We start from the raw sequence: 19,759 nt of genomic DNA on the forward strand, positions 1-19,759 counted from the left end.
GGGAAGGGAAGGGAAGGGCTGGAGGCTTGCTGGCCCCCAGCCTAGCTCCAGTTCAGTGACAGACCCTGTCTTGATGGAATAAGGCGCAAAGTGGTGGAGCAGAACAGACATCTTCCCCTTGCCTTCTTGCACACACATGGGCACGTGCACTCAACACAAATGTGCACATATATCACACACACACGCACATACACACACACCTCATTTCTATTGTTAGCTGCCTAAAATATGTGTGTTCTATAAATACAGAAGGAAAAATTTCAAAACTGTGCAAAATAAAAACAAGGCTCCTTGCACCTTTGAAAGATATTTTTTCAGAGGAGGCTGGGGTGGCTTATGAAGTCTCAGCACCTGTCTTTGTCTTCCTTTGCCCTTGTGAGCCACGTCCAATCTTTAAGGTGTTTTGTGGTTGTTTTATTTTGTTTTGAAGACAGGGTGTCATATAGCCCAAGTTGGCCTCCAACTCCTTATGTAGCAGAGGATGACCTTGGATCCCTGATCCTTCTGCCTCCACCTTCTCAGTGCTGGGATTACAAAACCCAGTTTATGTAGTTCAGTGGGTCGGATGGCGCCCAGGGCCTTCATTAACTGATACACATCCCCAGTCTTCCCAAGGTAGAAATTTGGCCAACATCAAGTCCTGGCAACTCCACCCCTCCATGGCTTCAGAAACCAGACTCTTCCTTCTTCCTATTTTCTGGCTTCCTCAGCGCCTCCCACCCCCCAAGCCAGAACATTGATCCTCCAGATGTGGATGTAGTTTTGCCCTTTAAGTTCTGTGGGATGAAGTTTGCCCTTCATCAACTCTGCCATTTTTAGGTCTCTGATGATTCATGTTTTTGCCTATCACATATCATTCTTTTCCTTCTGGGGTACAGCTACAATCACTTGGTGGTCCCCTTTTCCCATTAGACTTATTGTGCACCTACTGTGTGCAGTGCTCTGGGATGAACTAAGCCATCTCACTAGGCGCCCCCCCCCATATAAATAAATAAATAAATCTTAAACTGTATTTATGAACAGTTGAGGGGATTAACTGCATAATGCCTATTCGCTGTTTCAGTTTACTGTAACTGCAAAGGTACATGGAATGCACATATTTGAAGTCTTCAAAGAACCTTGATGGGAGGACATTTCAAAAAAAAAAATTAGCCTGCTTCCTGCATGCTTACTGAGCTTCCACCCCATCCCCGAGCCTGTAAATTTAAAGAATGCATTGATGAGCCTGCTTGTTGGTTTTCTGGGCGTTCGGTGGGAGGGAACTTTGTAGCCCCTTGTTCTTGGAGTCCTAGGGATGCTAATGCTCCCTCCCCCTCCTATCCCATATGGTGGAATCTTGCTGTGTGACCCTGGTTGATCCTCTGCCCTTCACTGGGCCACTCTCCAGTGAGGCCTGGGGCCAGGGTGTCCCGGGAGCTGCCACGCGGTGACCGGATCTCCTCCCGGGCACACGCCCAGCACTGCGCGGTCCAGTTGATGTGTCCTGCACTCCAAGCATCTTTTAATTTTTTTCGAAAACCTGAATGCATTTCAAGCCAATCTTGCACCTAAGAGAGGCCCAGCCAGGGTGCCCCCTACACTGGCACACTGGCCAGCTTGTCTGGAGAGCTGAAAGGGCGCTCCCCCCCCCCCCCCCCCCCCCCGCCTCGGGGGGCGCGTGCACTCAGGGGGCGGAGCCAGTGCCCGTAGCACCCCCGGCCATTGGCTGAGAGGGAGGGCGGCGTTGCGGCTGCCGTTATCACCCGGCCTGGAATCCAACTCGCCGGAGCGCTACCGTCTTTTGTGAAGCTGAGCCCCGCCGCTGGCTTTTTGGCGGGGGGCGGGGCCCCGAGTGATGAGGCCACGCCCCTTTATTCGCATTTCCCAGAAACTGACCAATAGTGAGGACGCTACAGCTCCAGGCCCTCGCCATCCTTTCTGGCTTTCTTCATGAGCCGCGTATCTCTGAAGAGCTGCGCAGTTGTGCCTTTTAAGATACACACATTCACGCACGCGCGCGCACACTTGGAACTGACCAATCCTGAGGCGTCCCTCGAGGGGTGGGACTCCGCTCAATTACTGGCCTCTACGCACGCCGTATGTCTACAAAGAGCTCCGCAGAAAAATTCCAAAGGGGTCTTGCTAAGGTTGTGGCCATATTGTTCTGGGCTGAAAAAGGGAAGCTTTCCAGTTTCAAGGACGGTTGCTCTTGCGGTTTTGCCACTGAACACCCAACTGTCAAAAGTTCAGGACCTTCCCTCCCTACCCCACCATTAAATCATTTACTAGATGCCAAGGGAGAATTTGGCTCCTGGAACTCGAACCTCAGAGGTCAGGGTCCTGGGAGCCAGTGTGGGAGAGAAAGGCTTGGAATGCAAACCCAAACAAATGACTTGAATGAGTTTCTAAAATTCACACTCAGGGAGGGAGAGCTGAGAGGCTCTGGTTGCGACTGTGGCCGCAGGCCCATGATGCAACTGTTCCCATTAGGAAATTTCTGGAAAGCATCGTTTCTGGAATCATAAATCAGAGGGGGGGGGAGGGAGAAAGGGAGGAAGGGAGGGGGAAAGAGTTTAAACGACAGGCTTTGGAAAGGAATGCCACTAAAGTTTGTAAGTACTGTGGAGAACACTTTTTGTGTATTTTGTTTTTCATTCTTCATACAGCTTCTTAAGAAAACCGCAAACCAATTGAACTAGAGTGCCAAAGGGGGCGAGGTGGTCGAAATGCTGATTTTTTTTATAAAACTTTTTTTGTGGGATTTTTTTTTTTTTTTTTTTTTTTTTTTTTTAGACAGGAGACAGGGTCTCCCTGTAGCCCCAGCTAGCCAGACTGGCCTTGAACTCACAGATCTGCCTGCCTCAGCCTCCAGAGTACTGAGATTAAAGGCATGAGCCACCACGCCTGGCATTTGTGGGGGGGTTTTGTTGTTGTTGTTGTTTTTGTTTTGTGGGTTTTTTTCTTTTCTTTTTTTTTTTTTTTTTTTGTTCTTTGTTTTTTGTTTTGACAGTGTCTCCCTAGTCCCAGCCTGCCTGAAAGTCACTATGTGGAACAGGCTGACCTCTGTCTCACAGAGCTCTGCCTCCCTTTATTAAAGGTGTGTGCCACCATCCCCTTAGGAAATGCAGAGTTTCTGTGTACAAGCTATTCAATTATTTGTCTAAAAATATTTATTTTATGTATATATGCCTGAGTGCACATATATGCACTTCCTGCCCATGGAGGCCAGAAGAGGGCATAGGATCCCCTAGAACTGGAGTTACAGACAGTTGTCAGCTGCCATGTTGGTGCTTGAACTGCACCTGGGTTCTCTGCAGGAGCAGCCAGTGTTCTCAACCACTGAGCTCCAGCCCACAAGTTATCTATTTACCATGTAGAGATGAATATATCTTTTCTGCTACTTTGGACAAAGGAGTTGTTCTTTTGTGATGCAGTTTTTAAATAAATTATTGTGTCCATGGCCCTCATGTGGAGGGCAGAGAACAACTTGTAGTACTTGGTTCTCATCATGTGGGTCCTGGAGACTGAACTCAGATCCTCAGACTAGGGGGCAAGTGCCTTTACCTGCTGAGCCTTCTCACTGGCCCTTTGAGCTTAAAAAAAGTTGCAGGAATTGTTCTACTATTCATAGACTGTAGACATTTTTACCCTACCTTAACATTATTTTTGTAATATATTTCTACACAAGCATTATAGATATTTTTCTGACTTATTAAGAGTATGTGACAATGACTGTCCTTCAGTGGGTTTTCCTAGGAAAAAGAAAATTCCTTTATACCATGATAGTATGGTGATCAAAATGAAAACTTAACACCAATGAAGCATGTTACTGCATTTGTATGACGCTCATTGTTTGGGGCTGCTCGCTCCACAGGTAAAGGAACACAGGTACCTGAGCTGGATGCCTGGGACCCACTCGGTAGGAGAGAACCCATTGCACAGAGTTGTCCTCTGACCTCCACATGTACACTGCAGAATGAGCATGCATCACCACATCACAAATGCACAATACCACATTAAAAATTCCAAATCTCATCAGTTATCTCAATATTATCTTGTATTGGTTTTTTTTCCCCAACTGATCCAAGTTACATTTTGTGTTCAGTAACTCCCTGACTTTAATTTCTTTTTTTCTGTATAATTCCTCAGTTTGTTTAATTGTGTTGGGAGGGTACATGTGGCACCATGTGTAGAGGTCAGAGGAAAACTTGGAATCTGAGTCAGTTCTCTCCTTCTAGCTTGTGGGTTCCAGGGATTGAACTCAGGTCCTCAGATGTGGTGCCTCTACCCACTGAGCCATATTGCTGACCATTTTTTTCTTTTTCTCTTACAACAGTGACATTTGTGAAGCTCACTAGCCAGTTGTTTGATAAACTATCTCCAAAATGAGTTGTTACTGTTTGGAGAGAAAAGTATACAAATATCAGGTCTGTAACAGCCGGAGGCTGAGTTAGGGTATTTCTGAATTATTGGTAAGGCTATTTGAGACATTTTTGGTCTGGAGTGGTTAAGAAGAAAAACACCTTACAGTCAGTAGACACACACTATGCCTTACCTGGAAGAAAAAGTCCATACAACTACACTAACTTTTGCTAATGTGCTTGTACTCTCGGATCTGCTTTCTTTTGCTCCTCCTCCTTCCTTTCCTCCTTCCTCCTCCTTCTCTTCCTCCTCCTCTTCCTCCTCCTCCTTCCTCTTTCTTCTCCTCTTCTGCCTTTTAAGACAGGATCTCATGTAGTCTAGGGTGGCTTGCTATGTAGCCAAGGATGACCTTGAAATTCTGATCCTCCCACCTTCACCTGCTCAGTGCTGGGGATGGAGCCCAGGGCTCTGTGAATGGGAGGCAAGCATTCTGCCAACCAAGCCACAGTCCCAGCCCTAGCCCCAAGAGATTTTCTACTTTCCTTGTTCTTTGCCTGTACAAAAGTGAGTGTGGGTTGGTGGAAGCACAGCACTGGACTGAGATAGAGATCAGGGTGGCCCATGTTCCAGTAGCTGCTCAACAGGAGGGCAGCCTCTTGTGCTTGGTTTATGCTTGTTGAATGACTGAAGAAACTGTTCCTGATGAAGCAGGAACAGTTTACTAACTCCCCAAAGACCAGAGCCCTCCCCATGGGCTGCTGTGTTCATTTTATAGTTAGACAAAAGAACCTTTGTAAAAACTGAAAAAAAAGATTTATTTAATTACGTATGTGAGTGTTTGGCCTACATAAAGTGCACCATGTACGTGTAATACCCACAGAGGCCAAAAGAGGGCATTAGATTCCCCAGAACTGAAGTTACAGATGATTGTTAGCCACCATGTGAGTGCTGGGAACTGAACTCCGCAAGAGTAGTCAGTGCCCTTAACTGCTGAGCCATCCCTCCAGCCCAACCTTTTTTCCCTTTGAGAAAGGATATTATGTAACACAGACTGTCCTTGAACTCATTATGTAGCTAAGGATGGCCTTGAACTCTTGATTCTCGTGTACCAACCTCCCTGGTGCTGAGATTATAGGTCAGCACTCCTGTGTTTTATATAGTTTTGATACATATATACATCCTGTAATGTTTAAATAGGAGCAAGCATATCTGTGTCCTTGGACTGGAATTAGCTCAGGGGTAGAGTGCTTGCTTAGCATGTGGGAGACCCTGGGTTCTAGGCCCAGCACTGCAGAGAAAATAAAACCCAGATATGAAAAACAGAAGACCAGACCAAACCATATCTATCTCCCCAGATATTTCTCTTCTTTTTTCTAATTTTTTTCTTTCTTCGTGAATTTCTTACATATATACAATGTGCTTTGATCTTATCCCCCTACTCCCCTCTCCAACTCCTCCCAGATCCTCTACCATGTCTCCCTCCCAACTTCATGTCCTCTTTTATTTTTTTAAAACCCACTGAATTGGACTGGAGAGATGACTCAGTGATTAAGAGCAGTGGCTGATCTCGTAGAGGACCTGGGTTCAGTTCCCAGCACCCATGTGGCAGCTAATAGCCATCAATAACTCCAGTTCTAAGGGATCCAATACTCTATTCTGGCCTCCACAGGCATTGCACAGATGGCGCACTTACATGTAGGTAAAACTTCATACATATAAAAAAGGAAAGCCTGTACATGCATGAGTGTGGGGCCATCCTTTGAACTGTGGTGGACATTCCAGGGTCCACTTCCCTGAAGAAAACTGATTCATCCTCCATCAGACATCAGCTACCAATAATGTCTCAGCTAGGGGTGGGCCTGGTAAACCCCTCCACGATCCATTTTTCCTTTTTTAAAACCAACCCTTTCCTGACCCTTTCTTATTTTAATAAATAAATAAGGACATGAAGGAAATTGTATCATTGGTGGGTCCTGGGAGGAGTTGGAAGGGGAGGCACTGTGTGTGGGGTGGATATGATCAAGATACATTGTGTACATCTATGAATTTGTCAATCAATAACTTCAAGAAAAAAAGAAAGATGTCTAGACACCCTTTTATGGTCCCTGCATGGGTGGGGGTGCACCAGCACACGTGTACACACATGATACAAGTAAGTAAAATAAGTAAATAAATCTTTGAGACAGGGTCTCCCTATAGCCTCAGCTAGCCTGGAACTCAGAATCTCCTTGCCTCTGTCCCCAAACCCCCAGTGCTGAGTTTAAAGGCATATGCCACCATACCCTACATTAAGTATACATTTTTAAAAAGCTAAGGAGTGATTGTATCAGGCCTCCACCCCTAATTCCCTAGTGCCCATGCAACCTGCATCTCCCTAGTTCCAGCCCCTGGTGGCATCAGGCTATGTTCCCAATGTTGCTATAGTTTTCCCTCTTCCCCGATGTCTTAGAAAGGGAACCTTACAGTGCAGTGTGCAAGATTGAAGTGCTCGGGCAGCCTGCCCCTGGCTTTGTTGCAAGCCTTGGCTGCTCTTTCTTAGCCTCGTCTGGGGTGCAGAGCTTGTATGTTTGGGAAGTGTTTATTAGGTCTTTGATGACGCTTCTCATGAATGAGAAAGGCTGACCCTCAGCTGCAGCCCTGGCCCTGGAAACAGCCCCTTCCTGCCCTTCTGTGTCCTGCTCCAGCACTTCTCACACGATTCTTGCTTAGATAATTGTTTGCTTTGGTTATTGCTTCCTTCAATTGAGTTCAGCCCTCAGACGGCCGGACTAATGAGGACGATAGCGGAGAGGCTGAAATGACTGCATGGCTGGCCCTGGATAGCCTCCCATTCTGCATCCGTGGACTCCAGCAACTGCAGAGCAAAAGTAGCAGGGGAAGGGGCTGGGGGGTGCTGTAGAGCTCTGTCTTCCAAACATAATACCCATCTTTATCAGCCGCCATCTTTTTAACTGAAGTTTTGAAAATTTTATGCAATATATTTTGACCATATTTAGAACCCCTTCTCCATCTGCACCCCTCTTATAGCTCCTTCCCATGGATGTCGTGTGCTCTGTCATATATTCTAAGGCCTATAGAATCAAAGTTTTGTCCCCAAGAGTCCTTCAGTGTGTGTCCACCCACTGGAACCTGGTTAACCTATGTAGCATCACACCCTTAAAGAAAGCTGACTTTCCCTCTCCCGGCAGTTATTATCTCCCTCAGTTAGCTGAGGTTGGGCTTCTTACCCATTTCCCACGTCTATGCTGGGATTTTGTCTGGCTTGAGCTTGCATGGTTCTTGTGCATGCTGTCACCATTGCTGTGAGTTCATATGAGTAACTGCCCAACTGTCTGGAAAACTTCATTTCCTGTGATCATCTACTACCTCTGACTCTTACAATCTTTCTGCCCCCTCTTCTGCAATGGTCCCTGAGCCTGGGGCGGCAGAGATTTGAAATAGGTGTGCTATTTAGGGGAAACGACTCTGCAATCTCTTATTCTCTGCACTTCGTCAGTCACCATCTTTATCAGGGCAGATGTGACTGCTTGCAAGAGGCCCCAACAGTTTTTTGACTATTGACATTTCCTCATAGAAGGAGGTATGGGGCTGCTGGAGAGATGGCCCAGAGGTTAAGAGCACTGACTGCTCTTGTAAAGAGCCCAGGTTCAGTTCCGAGCACCCATGCAGTGGCTAACAACCATCTATAATTCTAGTTCTGGGAGATCCGATGCCCTCTTCTGGCCTCTGTGGGCATTGTACTCATGTGGTGCACTTATATACCTGTAGGCAAAATACTCACACAGTAAAAACTTTTTTAAATAACAGTATCAGGGGCTAGAGAGATGGCTTAGTGGTTAAGGGCACTGGCTGCTCTTGCAGAGGATCTAGGTTCAGTTCCCAGCACCCACATGGCAGCTAACAACTGTCTATAACTCCAGTTCCAGAGGATCCGATGCCCTCAATGGCTCTCCACCTTATATACTGAAGCCAAGTTTCTCACTTGAACCCCAGACCTCAGTGGTATTGACTAGCCTGGCTAGCCAGCTTGCTTGTTTCTGGGTTTCCCTGTTTGTCTCTTGTGCGTTGGGATTACAGGCTTTTATGTGGGTTGGATCCAAACTCTTCATACTTTTCTGGTAAGTGCTTTGACCCACTGGGCCATCTCTGGAGCCCACAAATGCCTTTGAAATGCCCCTAACTGTGTAATTTAAAATGGTTAAGGTAGCTGGGCATAGTAATGCATGCCTTTAATCTCAGCAATTGGGAGGCAGAGGCAGGTGGATCTCTTGTGAGTTCCAGACCAGCCTGGTCTACATACCCAAGTTCCAAGCCATCCAGGGTGACATGGTAGGACCCTACATCAAAAATAAATAAATAGCCGGGCATTGTGGCACATGCCTTTAATCCCAGCACTCGGGAGGCAGAGGTAGGTGGCTCTCTGTGAGTTCAAGGCCAGCCTGGTCTATATAGTGAGTTCCAGGACAGCTGGGGCTATAGGGAGACCCTGTCTCAAAAAGACCAGAACAAACAAACAAACAAAAAACCCAAAAGTAAATAAATAAATAAATTAATTAATTAATTAAAAAAATAGGGGCTGGAGAGATGGCTCAGTGGTTAAGAACACTGACTGTTCTTGCAGAAGACCTGGTTTTGAATACCAGTACCCCCATGGCAGCTAACAACTGTTCGTAACTCCAGTTCCCGGGGATCCGACAGCCTCTTCTGTCCTCTGTGGGCATTGCATGACATGGGTGCACTTACCTACATGCAGGCATAACACTCATACACATAAAATAAAAATAATAAATAAAATGTTAAAAAAAAAAAGGGTTAAGATTGCAGATTTTTTTGGGAGCAAGGGTCTCATGTAGTCCAGGCTGGCCTTGAACTCCTTACTTAGACAAGGATGACCTTGAACTTTTGATCTTCCTGTCTCTACCTCCTGAGTGCTCGCAAGACAGGCATGTGCCACCATGTCTGTTGTGTGCAGTGCTGGGGATCAAATCCAGCACTTTGTGCATGCTGGGTATGCGCTCTACCAACTGAGCTACCTCCCCAGCTTGAGGAGGAAGTGTCTCTGGCCTGTGTATTTTACAAAAGTTAAAAATTGGTTTCTCCATTCTTTAACCACATCACTAGCCACAGGAGAGAAGGGGTTACAGCAGTGGATGGTTCACATGGAGAGCTTTTCAGTCATCCTAGAGAGTTGAATTAGACACCAGGGCTGCTGGTACGTGGAGGTTTCAGGAGCCATTTTTGTTCCCCAGGTCTGGCCAGTGGACTGGGATTCATTTGGTGTTGGAAGAGTTCAGATAATTTGGGATTTGGGGTGAACACACTTCATGGCTTTCCAATCCTGCTTCCAATAGTACAGGAAGGAAGGGAACCAGGCACTTTCAAGAGCAGGCCAGGCATGTATGCAGAGGACTACCTAGGGTCTGCCAGGCCACAAATGAGTTCATAAGCTGCCTGGGAAAGGGGGAGGGGGTTTTGAGACACAGGACAGATGCCGAGGGGCTGGAGTGAAGAGGAAATTAGGAAGTGGGTTGAGGAGGTGACTCAATTGCCACGCAAGTGTCAGGACCTGAGTTTGGATGCCCAGACCCATGTAAAGCTGAGTGAAGTGCATGTGTCTGCAACCCATCATTCACACAGGACGATGGGCGAGTGTGTCGGAGAATTCCCTGGAAACTTGTGGGCCAGCTAGCTGGGCATAGGCAGCAGTGTGTAATAAAGGGACCTTGTCTCAAACAAGGTGGAAGATGAGGACCAATACCCAAGGTTCTCCTCTGACCTCCATGTACATGCCCATGCCCAGCCCTTCACTGGGGGAATTCTAGGTAGGGGCTCTGCGCATGCGCGCGTGCACACACACACACACACACACACACACACACACACACACAGAGGTAATTAAGAAGTGATGAACAGTGGAGTAATGAAGAGTAAGGGCTGATGGAGGGAGCTGGGTAGGGGCCAGCCTGCCATGGGCAAGTTCACTAGCATCAAACTAGAAAGTCCTCTAGGTCAGAAGTGGAGGCGCAGGCTGTGCCCTTAATGGAAGGGCTGCTACTCCTTTGAGTATGAAGATCTTTTCATTTCTCAAGTTGTAGCAGAGCCAGATGTGGTAGTACAAGTCTGTTAATGCAGCTACTAGGGAGGCTAAGAGCAGGAGGATGGCAAGCTCATTTAGCCTAGGCAACAGAGTGAGTTCAAGGAGAGCCCGAGCAACTTAGTGAGATCTGGATGCAAAATTAAATATGTACAAGAGCAGATGTGTGCCAGGGTGGAGCCCCTGCTTAGAATCCCCCAGTGAGGGGCCGGGGTGTGACTCAGGGGTGGAGCCCCTGCTTAGAATCCTCCAGTGAGGGGCTGGGGTGTGACTCAGCAATAGAGTTCCTGCCTAGAATGCCACAGTGAGGGGCTGGAGGTGTGGCTTAGTGATGGAGCACCTGCCTAACTTAAAAAAAAAATATTTTATTTATTATTTTTTATTTTATTGTATGAGTGTATTGCCTACATGTATGTGAATGCACCTGTGTTGTGCAATGCTGCGGAGGTCAGAAGAGGGCTTTGGACTCCCCTGGAGCTGGAGTGCTAGGAATCAAACCCAGGTCCTCTGCAAGAGCAGTCAGTGCTCTTAACCATCTCTCCAGCCCCAACCTGCCTAACATTTTTAAGCCCTGCATTCCATCACCAGCAGTGGAATAAATAGCTAAATAAATAAATTAACTAAAATCACATAAACCTACAATTAAACAAATCATGTTTAAAACAAATAATCAAAACTTCAGCACTTCCTAGTTATGGCATAGCATTTTAAAGACTTATTTTTATTTATATTTGTGTGTGTGTGTGTGTGTGTGTGTGTGTGTGTGTGTCTGTTTGAGTATATGCCAAGTGTGTGTGGTGCCTGTGGAGGCCAGAAGAGAGTGTCAAACACTCTGGAGCTGGAGTTACAGGCAGTTGTGAGCTTCCACCTTGATGTAGATGCTGGGTACTGGACTCAGGTCCTCTGGAAGAGCATTAAGCAAGCTCTCTTAACTGCTGAGCCATCTCTCTAGCCCCTAGTATAGAACTTAAAAGAAATTCTCTGCCTGGTGTGGTGGCGCATGCCTCTCAGGAGGCAGAGGCAGGCAAGTCTTTGTGAGACTGAGGTCAGCCTGGTCTCCATAGCAAGTTCCAGGCCAGGTGGGGCTACAGAGATACCTGGTCTCAAAAAAAAAGAAAGAAAAACCATGTGTCTTTGAATTTATTGACTGTTGCTCAGTCATAGGTTTGGGCTGCGTGGATTTGGGGATGCATTGTTTGATGGTGTGTTTCTGGTGTTGCTTGTCATATGCTCAGTTCAGGAACTTTCGGTCAGTCGTTTGAAGTTGGAAATTGGCACACACTGTGAGTTAGGTTTGGGGGCTTTGGGTGACCTCACTCATTTCATAGACTGCTCTGCACAGACGAGGTGCTGTGTAAGCATGGCTGTTACTGTTGTTTTGTTTGGCAGTCTGTACAGACAGAAAATGGGCAAAGCCATTGACCAGCTGTGTGTGTTTTTTTTTTCCTCTAGTGTGCCCAACCATCTGTAAATCACATGGCTGCACAGCGGAAGGCCTGTGCTGCCACACGGAATGCCTGGGCAACTGTTCTGAGCCTGATGACCCCACCAAGTGCGTGGCCTGTCGCAATTTCTACTTGGAAGGTCGGTGTGTGGAGACCTGTCCGCCCCCCTTCTACCACTTCCAGGACTGGCGCTGTGTGAACTTCAGCTTTTGCCAAGACCTGCACTACAAATGCAAGAACTCAAGGAAGCCAGGCTGCCACCAATACGTCATTCACAATAACAAGTGCATCCCTGAGTGTCCTTCTGGCTACACCATGAACTCCAGCAAGTGAGTCCTGGGTCTGGCTCTGTGGAGGGCCACATGGAGGGGGAAGGAATTGGAAGCCCGTGATAAGGTTAAAACTGTTAAAGGGCGCAGAGGATGTAGCTTAGTTGGGAGAGTAGCTGCTTAGCATGGAAGTGGCACTGGGTTCCATACTCAGTTCCACATAAATTTGGCGTGGTGGTGTGCACCTGTCATCTCAGTACTTAGGAGGTAACGCAGGACAACTAGGAGTTCAGGGTTATCCTTGCCTACATAATGAATTCAAGGCTAGCCTGGACTACTTGAGATCCTGTCTCAAAAACTGAAAATAATTGCTGGGTGTAGTGGCTCATGTCTTTAATCCCAGCACTTGGGAGGCAGAGGCAGGCAGATCTCTGAGAGTTTGAGGCCAGCCTGGTCTACATAGTGAGTTTCAGGCCAGCTGGGGCTACAGGGAGACCCTGTCTCAAAAAGACCAAAAAAAAAAAAAATTGAAAATAATCAAAAAAGCCTGTTAAGGGTTAGAGAGATGACTCAGCAGTTAACAGCACTGACTGCTCTTGGAGGGGACCCAAGTTCAATTTCCAGCACCCATATAGTGACTAACAGCTGTCTCTATCTCAAGTTCCAGGGAGTCAGATGCCCTCTTTTGGCTCCCACAGGTACTACACACATGTGCTGCACATGTACATGCAAGCAAAACATTCATACACATAAAAAATTAAAATAAGTCAAAATAAAAACCTGTTTAGTGATAGAAGTAATGATGAAGGCTTGTCTGTTAAAACTGTGTGCACTGGTGAAGAATGAGGTTTCTGTTAATATTTGTCATTTAAAATTTTTATTTTCTATGAGTGTGTGTGTTCACATATGTTTGTGCATGTGTATGTGGAGGCCAGAGGCTAATGTTGGGTGTCCTCCTCAATCACTCTCCATTTTATTATTTATCTTTTTAAAACCTTTGTGTGTGTGTGTGTGTATGCACATGTGTGTGAGCATGCACGCATGCATATGCATGCAGGTGCCTGAGTAGGCTGGGAGGGTGGGGCATCAGATTTTCTGTAGCTGGAGTTGTGAGGAGCCCAACCTGGACATTGGGAACCCAACCTGGGATGTCGCCAAGAGCAGCCGGTGCTTTTAACAGCTGAGCCATCTCTAGTCCCCACTTTTATTTTTGAGGCAGGGTCTCTTACTTAACATGGAGCTCACTGATTTGGCTAGGCTGGCTGGCTAGTAAGATCCTGGTGTCCTCCTGTCTCTGCCTCCTCAGCATTGGGATTATAGGCAAGCCTCTGCATCTGTTTTTTAACTTGGGTTTTGGGGATCCAAACTCAGGTCCTCACACTTGCACAGCAAGAAGTTTGCCACTGAGGTATCTTCCCAGCCATTTAGTAGCCATTTCTTTTATACACACACACACACACACACACACACACACACACACACGTGTATGCACACACACATATAATTTTTGTGTGTGCATTTCACACCTCTTGTTTGGGTCCAAGGCTTTGACGAAGGACTTAAATTTTTTTCCCCTCTGTGTGAAAGATCAGATAGGATGCATATCTAACATCTGATTTGCTTTCATTTTTATTTTATGTGTATACATATTTTGTCTGCATGCTATGTAAGTGCACCGGTGCATGCAATGCCTGAAAAAATCATAGACAGTTGTTGGTCACCCCATAGGTGCTGGGAACTGAACCCGGCTCCTCTGCAGGAGCAGCCAGTGCTCTTAACTGCTGAGCCAGGCCTCCTGCCCCTGGAATTCTCCCTTTTCACCTGTGATCCTCACTGCCTCAGTTAAGTTACCAGGAAGGCAGCTATGGTTGCTGGTGTCTTACCCCACCCTCAACCTGTAGCTAATTCTGGAACACACTGTTTCCAGGAGGGAAAGAACAGGAGCTGTTATTCCTCTTCCCCGAGCTTGGCTGTTCTTTGAAGGACGGACTCCATCAAACTGTTTCCTAACATTTGGGTGACAAACAGAGTTTTCTGTTTTTAGCAATGAGTCAGGTTTCCTATATGTACCTAGACATTTTGTTCATGGATGAGATTTTTTTAAGTGTCTGGGGTCATCATCAAAGTGTATTTTTTAAAAAAAATCTGTTCCCTACTTTTTGTGTCAGGGTTAAAAAAGAACTGATCAGCAAAGAACAGAAAACTAAATCAGAAACAGATACATGTCATGAGGCCTTGAGCTGACCCACTGACGTCAAAATTTTTTCCTCTTCAGACTTGGGAGCTAGCCAAGCGAGTGAAAGAGGGTGTTTTGGTTTTGGTGGGAAATTTTATTTCCCTGGGTGGAGAGGGCGAAAAGGAAAACAATCTTTATTTCAGCCCCTGTGAACCTTTCCTGTAGTGTTTTTGAACCCTGAAAGTACAATATGTTTTGTTTTGCTCATTTTTGATTAAAAAAAAAAAAAAAACCAAACCAAAACAGCAAGTATCTTTGTTGACCCAAAACAGACCTTTATAAATCACTTTTGTTTATTGAATGGAACTTTTTTTTAATTGAAGGAGGGAGGAAGTTTAACAGTAAAATTGTAGATGAGGAAAAGGAACATTGCTTTTTAAAGAAATACTTTTTATTTATTATTATTATTTATGAGTAAGTGTATTGCCTGCCTGTATATGACTGCTTTTGTATCGAGCAATGCCCGCAGAAATCAGAAGACAATGACAGATCTTCTGGAATCGGAGTTATGGACAGTTGTTAGCCCCCATGTGGGTGCTGGGAATTGAATCAGGGTCCTCTGCATGAGCAGCCAGTGCTCTTAACCTTGGAGCCATCTCTCCAGCTGTGGAAACATTGCTCTTTTTTTATCCATTTCATGTTTTTTTTTTTTCTTTTCACATTTGAAAGAAAGATTAGAGAGACTAAAGATTTCTGTTGAGCTTTGTTTAAAAAATACTGGGTTTGCAGCTCAGTAGATAAAAGCATTTGTCTTACAAGCATGAGGACCACAGTTCTGATCCCCCAGAACCCGATTGTTGTGGAATCTGGTCTGTCATTCTAGACTCTGAAGATAGATTTGGGATCCCCACAGGAAGGTGACTAGCTAGACCAGCTGAACTGGTGACCTCTGGGTTCAAGTAAGAGACCCTGCCTCACTATGTAAGGTAGAGGGCCAGCCAGATGGCTCAACAGGTAAAGGTGCTTACTGCTCAGCCTGACACCCTGAATTTGATCCCTGGGTGTTGGGGACCCCTGTTGTGTAAAGTAGCAGTCTCTCCATGTCTGGATAGCCCATGGGCTCGGCTTCATATGCAGAGGCTCCTTTTATCAGCAGGGTGCCTTCCCAGCACCTTCCTGACTCATCTTTTGAAGTAGCTGTCACAGAAACATGGCCTCTGGTTCTGAAACTGCCAGGTTTTCCTGTGTGATTTTCAGGCAGTCTGACAGCCTGGCAGGAGCCTACCTCTACATGTAAATAGGGCATCCTACAAAGTACCTATCAGCTAAGGCTTTTACCACTACCCCCACAGTATAAAGTATCCTGGTTTTCCCTCAATAATTGGAGCTGAATCACTAAGACCCGGAGCCGAGCTGAGTCACTAAATAAAGGAGCTGTACTGAGCTGAGTTCTGTGTCTTACTGCCTATGATCCAGTCTTCCCTGAGAGCGCTGTCTCTTTGTAAGCCACGGCTCACGGAAACCCTGCTTTCGTCTCGCACCTCCCCTCGTGACCTGGTGGCCAACGTCCAGAACTTAGAGAGAGAGTGCACAGTGGAAATTGAAACGGAACCGACCGGGCAGCTGACAGCCGTCCTAGAGCCGCCAGCTCCGGTAGCAGAGACCCACAGCAAGGCGGAGACCCACAGCAAGGCGGTGCGGGACACGCACGCACCCCAGAAACACGGTGCGCAACCTGCCGCACCTCAGTGGCCCGCGGGAGACCGGCGCCACGCCCAGCAGCTGGCGCCCCAAGATCCCCGCACCCCATACCTGGGGACCTACATGGCGGAAGGAGAGAACCACTCCTGAAAGTTGTCCTCTGACCTCCACATGCATGCTGTGGCATACATATGCCCAGACATGTACACACATACACATACACATACACCACACACACACACACACACACACACACACACACACACACACACGCTAATAAATGTAAAAAAAAAATAAATATATTTGGAGAGCCATTGAGGAAGTTGGCCAATGTCAACTGTGAGCCTCCACACATGGTAGTAGACATGCACCCTACCCTCACACACACATTCAGCCACACATCAAAATGCCTACACACACACAAATGCAAAAAAAAAACCCAAAAAACAAACAAACAAAAAACTGTAAACCTACATTGGGTTTATAAAAGACACTTTTTTTGTCCACACTATAATTGAGATTGTGACTGAAATGTGGGAAGTTCCTTTGACATTCTTATTAATGGTGGGTTAAAACTTGGAACAAGGGGCTGAGGAGATGGCTCAGTGCATAACAGTGCTTACTGTGCATGAACTGTGTTTGAATCCCCAGAACCCATGTAAAAAGCCAGGTGTGGCCTTGTGTGCTTGTAACCCAGCTCTGTGGGGAGCAGAGACAGGAGAATCTCTGGGCGTTGTCGACTGCCAGCCTAGTCTCCAGTTCAGTGAGGGGCCCCGTCTCAAGGGATAAGGCAGAGAGTGATAGAGCAGGACGCCTGATGCTTTCTTCCTCTGTCCTTCACACATGCATGGGTGTTCACACCTGTACATACATGTGTACACATATGCATACACTTCGCTCTTTCACACACACATAGACACACATACAGAAGAAAAAACAAGGCATTTTAACAGCATCAGGTAGAATGAGAAATTCATGACTTAGAAAAAAATCCTAACGTAAACCAAGAGGAAAAACCTAACTCATGATATTCATTTGAATACACAAAGTTTTAACAATTAATATTCTTATGTCTGAATCTCTTGATTTCTGAAAGAGTTTATAATATTGTTGCATTTTGGAAGGTGGTTTGATATCAAACAGGGCCATATATATGGATGTATATTTTTTTCCTTTCTTGGTGGCTTATCTGTGAACATATTTCTTGAGGTTTTGTAGAACAGAGTTCTAGGAACTCAAATAGAAGCATTAAAATGACATGCCATCTGTGGTTACACCAGGGTGCCTGGTGGGATGGGGGCGGATTACTCTTTCCTGAAATTAGGAGAACCAGATCCGTGGAGTCTGCATTCAGTTTACAAAGTGTGTGTGTGATTCTATCAGGAAGGGGGTTATTCAAGATCCTGTTCTCTCCCCTCCCCTCAGCTCTCGTTTCCCTCCCCCCTCTCCCTTCTCCTCCCTCCCCTCCTCTCCCCTTCCCTTTCTCCTTCTCTTGCTTCTCTTGTCCTTTCTTGAGACAGGATCTCACACTGTAGTCCAGACTGAGCTGGTACTCACTGTATAGGTCAGGCTGGCCTTGAACTCCTACCTTAGCCTCCCAGGCACTAGGATCACAGGCATGCATCAACACCTCAGCCTCATCTTCTGGTACTCTCTCTCAGCCCCACATGCTCATCTGAGGCATCCGATCCCTCTACAGCACAGCTGCTTCCTCATCAACATCCAGCCAGGAGCCTTTGACTTGTCTGCTCATCTGTTTGCTTCTGAGCTGCTCTGGCTAAACATAACTTTAAAAAGCCAACCATCTGGGGTGGCTCAGCAGGAAAAGGTGCTTGCCACTAGGCCTGATGACCTGAGTTTGATTCCTGGGACCCACATGGTAGAAGTAAAGAACTGATTCTTGAAAGATACCCTCTTCTGGCCTCTGTGGGCATTGCACACATGGTGCATTTACATACATGCAGGCAAAACACTCATACACATAAAATAAAAATAAATAAATAAAATCCCTCCCTTCCAGGATTCCCTAGTCTCTCATTCCTTCACACCTCCTTCCCACACCTGTTGCAAAAGTCATGTGAGTTTGCGCTCCACCTTTATCCGCCTTATTCTTTCTAATCTGCCTGTAGGCGAGCCATTTTCTCTGTTAGAATGCTGTTCCCCTCCACCCTTGGATCATCAGCTTCTGCTTGGTCTTAGAGTTGCAGCCAATAAGTTGCCTCTTCTCATAGTCTTTTCCTGTGTGAGCCAGCCAGCCGCCCACTCTCTGACTCATCATTTTAAACTTCTTATTTTGATGTGTGTGTGTGTCCACACATGTTCTTGTGCGTGCATGCGTGTGGAAGCCAGGACAGCCTGGGTTGGCACTCCTCAGGAGTTGTGCTTTTTTATTTTATGTATGGGTGTTTTGTCTACATATGTGTAAGGGCTCCACATGTACACAATGCCCATGGAGGCCAGAGGAAGGCATCTGATCCCCTGGAACTAGAGTTAAGGATGGTTGTTAGCTGCTGTGTGGGTCTTGAGAACCAAACCCAGGTCCTCTGCAAGAGCAGCCAGTGCTGAGCCGTCTCCCTGGCCCACAAGACTCCCTTTTTTTTTTTCAAAAAAAAAAAAAAAAAAACAGGTATTCTGGAGCTTAAAACTCAGGTTCTCATATTTACGAGGCAACCACTTTACTTAGTGAGCCCATTTTTAGCTCTTCATGGCATTTGTCACTAGCTTTGTGAATGTATCAGTTAGCTTTTGCTGTGTAACAAATCACAGAAGTGCTTAGTGCTTTAAAACAATACTTGTTTCTAAGTTCTGTGATTTTTGTGTGCTGACTGGTGTTTGTCTGGGCATACTGCCTTAGCAGTGACTGGATGATTTAAGATTGCTAGCCTCTCATGTATTACATGGGATATTAATTTCTTTCTTTGTTACTATGACAAAATACCTGACAAAAGCAAATTAAGGAAGGAAAGCTTTATTTTACCTCACAGTTTGAGGGTTGGGGCTGTCGTGGTCTGGGAAGTCATGGAAGCAGAAGGATGCCGCCACTGGTCACATTGCATCCACAGTTGGTGGAGAGCAGTGACCATTTATGTTTAGCTCACTTTCCTCTTTTTGTCTAGTCCAGGATCACAGTCTAGACAAGTTAGCCCATTACTTTTGAATTCATCCTCAAGCAGGTTTTTAGGACATGGGCAGAACAGCTGGATTCTTTGCCAGACTGTGACATGAACGGTCTTTAGCCCATTTGCTAATAGAGTCCTTGTGCCCCTCTGAAGCTCATGAGCTGGGCTTCCACTAGTTTCATTTTTCTTGATGTTTTTGTTTTCCAAGTTTCCATCTCAGTGGTCCATTAAGCTCTGCTCACAGCACTCTGGGGCGTTGTAGCCTGAAGTTCCAAACTCTTCCACAAGTCCGTTCCAAAGCCCCGTGGAACTGCATGGGCAGGTTCATCGCAGCACTGGCCCTGCTTCTTGTTATAAATTTTATTAGTTACTTTTCTTATTGCTGCCACAAAATGCCAGACAAAAGCAACTCAAGAGGAAGAGTTTGCTCTGGCTGTCAACGTTCAAGGGTTCAGACCATCATGGTGGGAAGTCATATGGCCGGAGTGGGAGGCAGCCGATCACATTGCATCCACAGTGTGAGGAAGCAGACAGGAATACTGGTGTCTAGCTCACTTTCTCTCTGTCTCTCTGTCTGTCTCTCTGTCTCTCTCTGTCTCTCTCTCTCTGTCTCT

General features: G+C 46.2%; 1 protein-coding gene across 1 annotated transcript in view; it reads left to right on the plus strand.

Moving 5' to 3' along the window:
* The window catches only part of Insr (insulin receptor), a 178,729-nt gene that overhangs the window by 85,119 nt on the left and 73,851 nt on the right, over positions 1-19,759 (plus strand). The window contains exon 3 of the mRNA XM_017800993.2: positions 11,888-12,209. Within this exon, the coding sequence (XP_017656482.1) occupies positions 11,888-12,209 (322 nt within the window). The remainder of the gene's footprint in view (positions 1-11,887; positions 12,210-19,759) is intronic.

The sequence above is a fragment of the Nannospalax galili genome, unplaced genomic scaffold, assembly GCF_000622305.1.
Source record: "Nannospalax galili isolate Female #2095 unplaced genomic scaffold, S.galili_v1.0 scaffold262, whole genome shotgun sequence".
Taxonomy (NCBI): Eukaryota; Metazoa; Chordata; class Mammalia; order Rodentia; family Spalacidae; genus Nannospalax; species Nannospalax galili.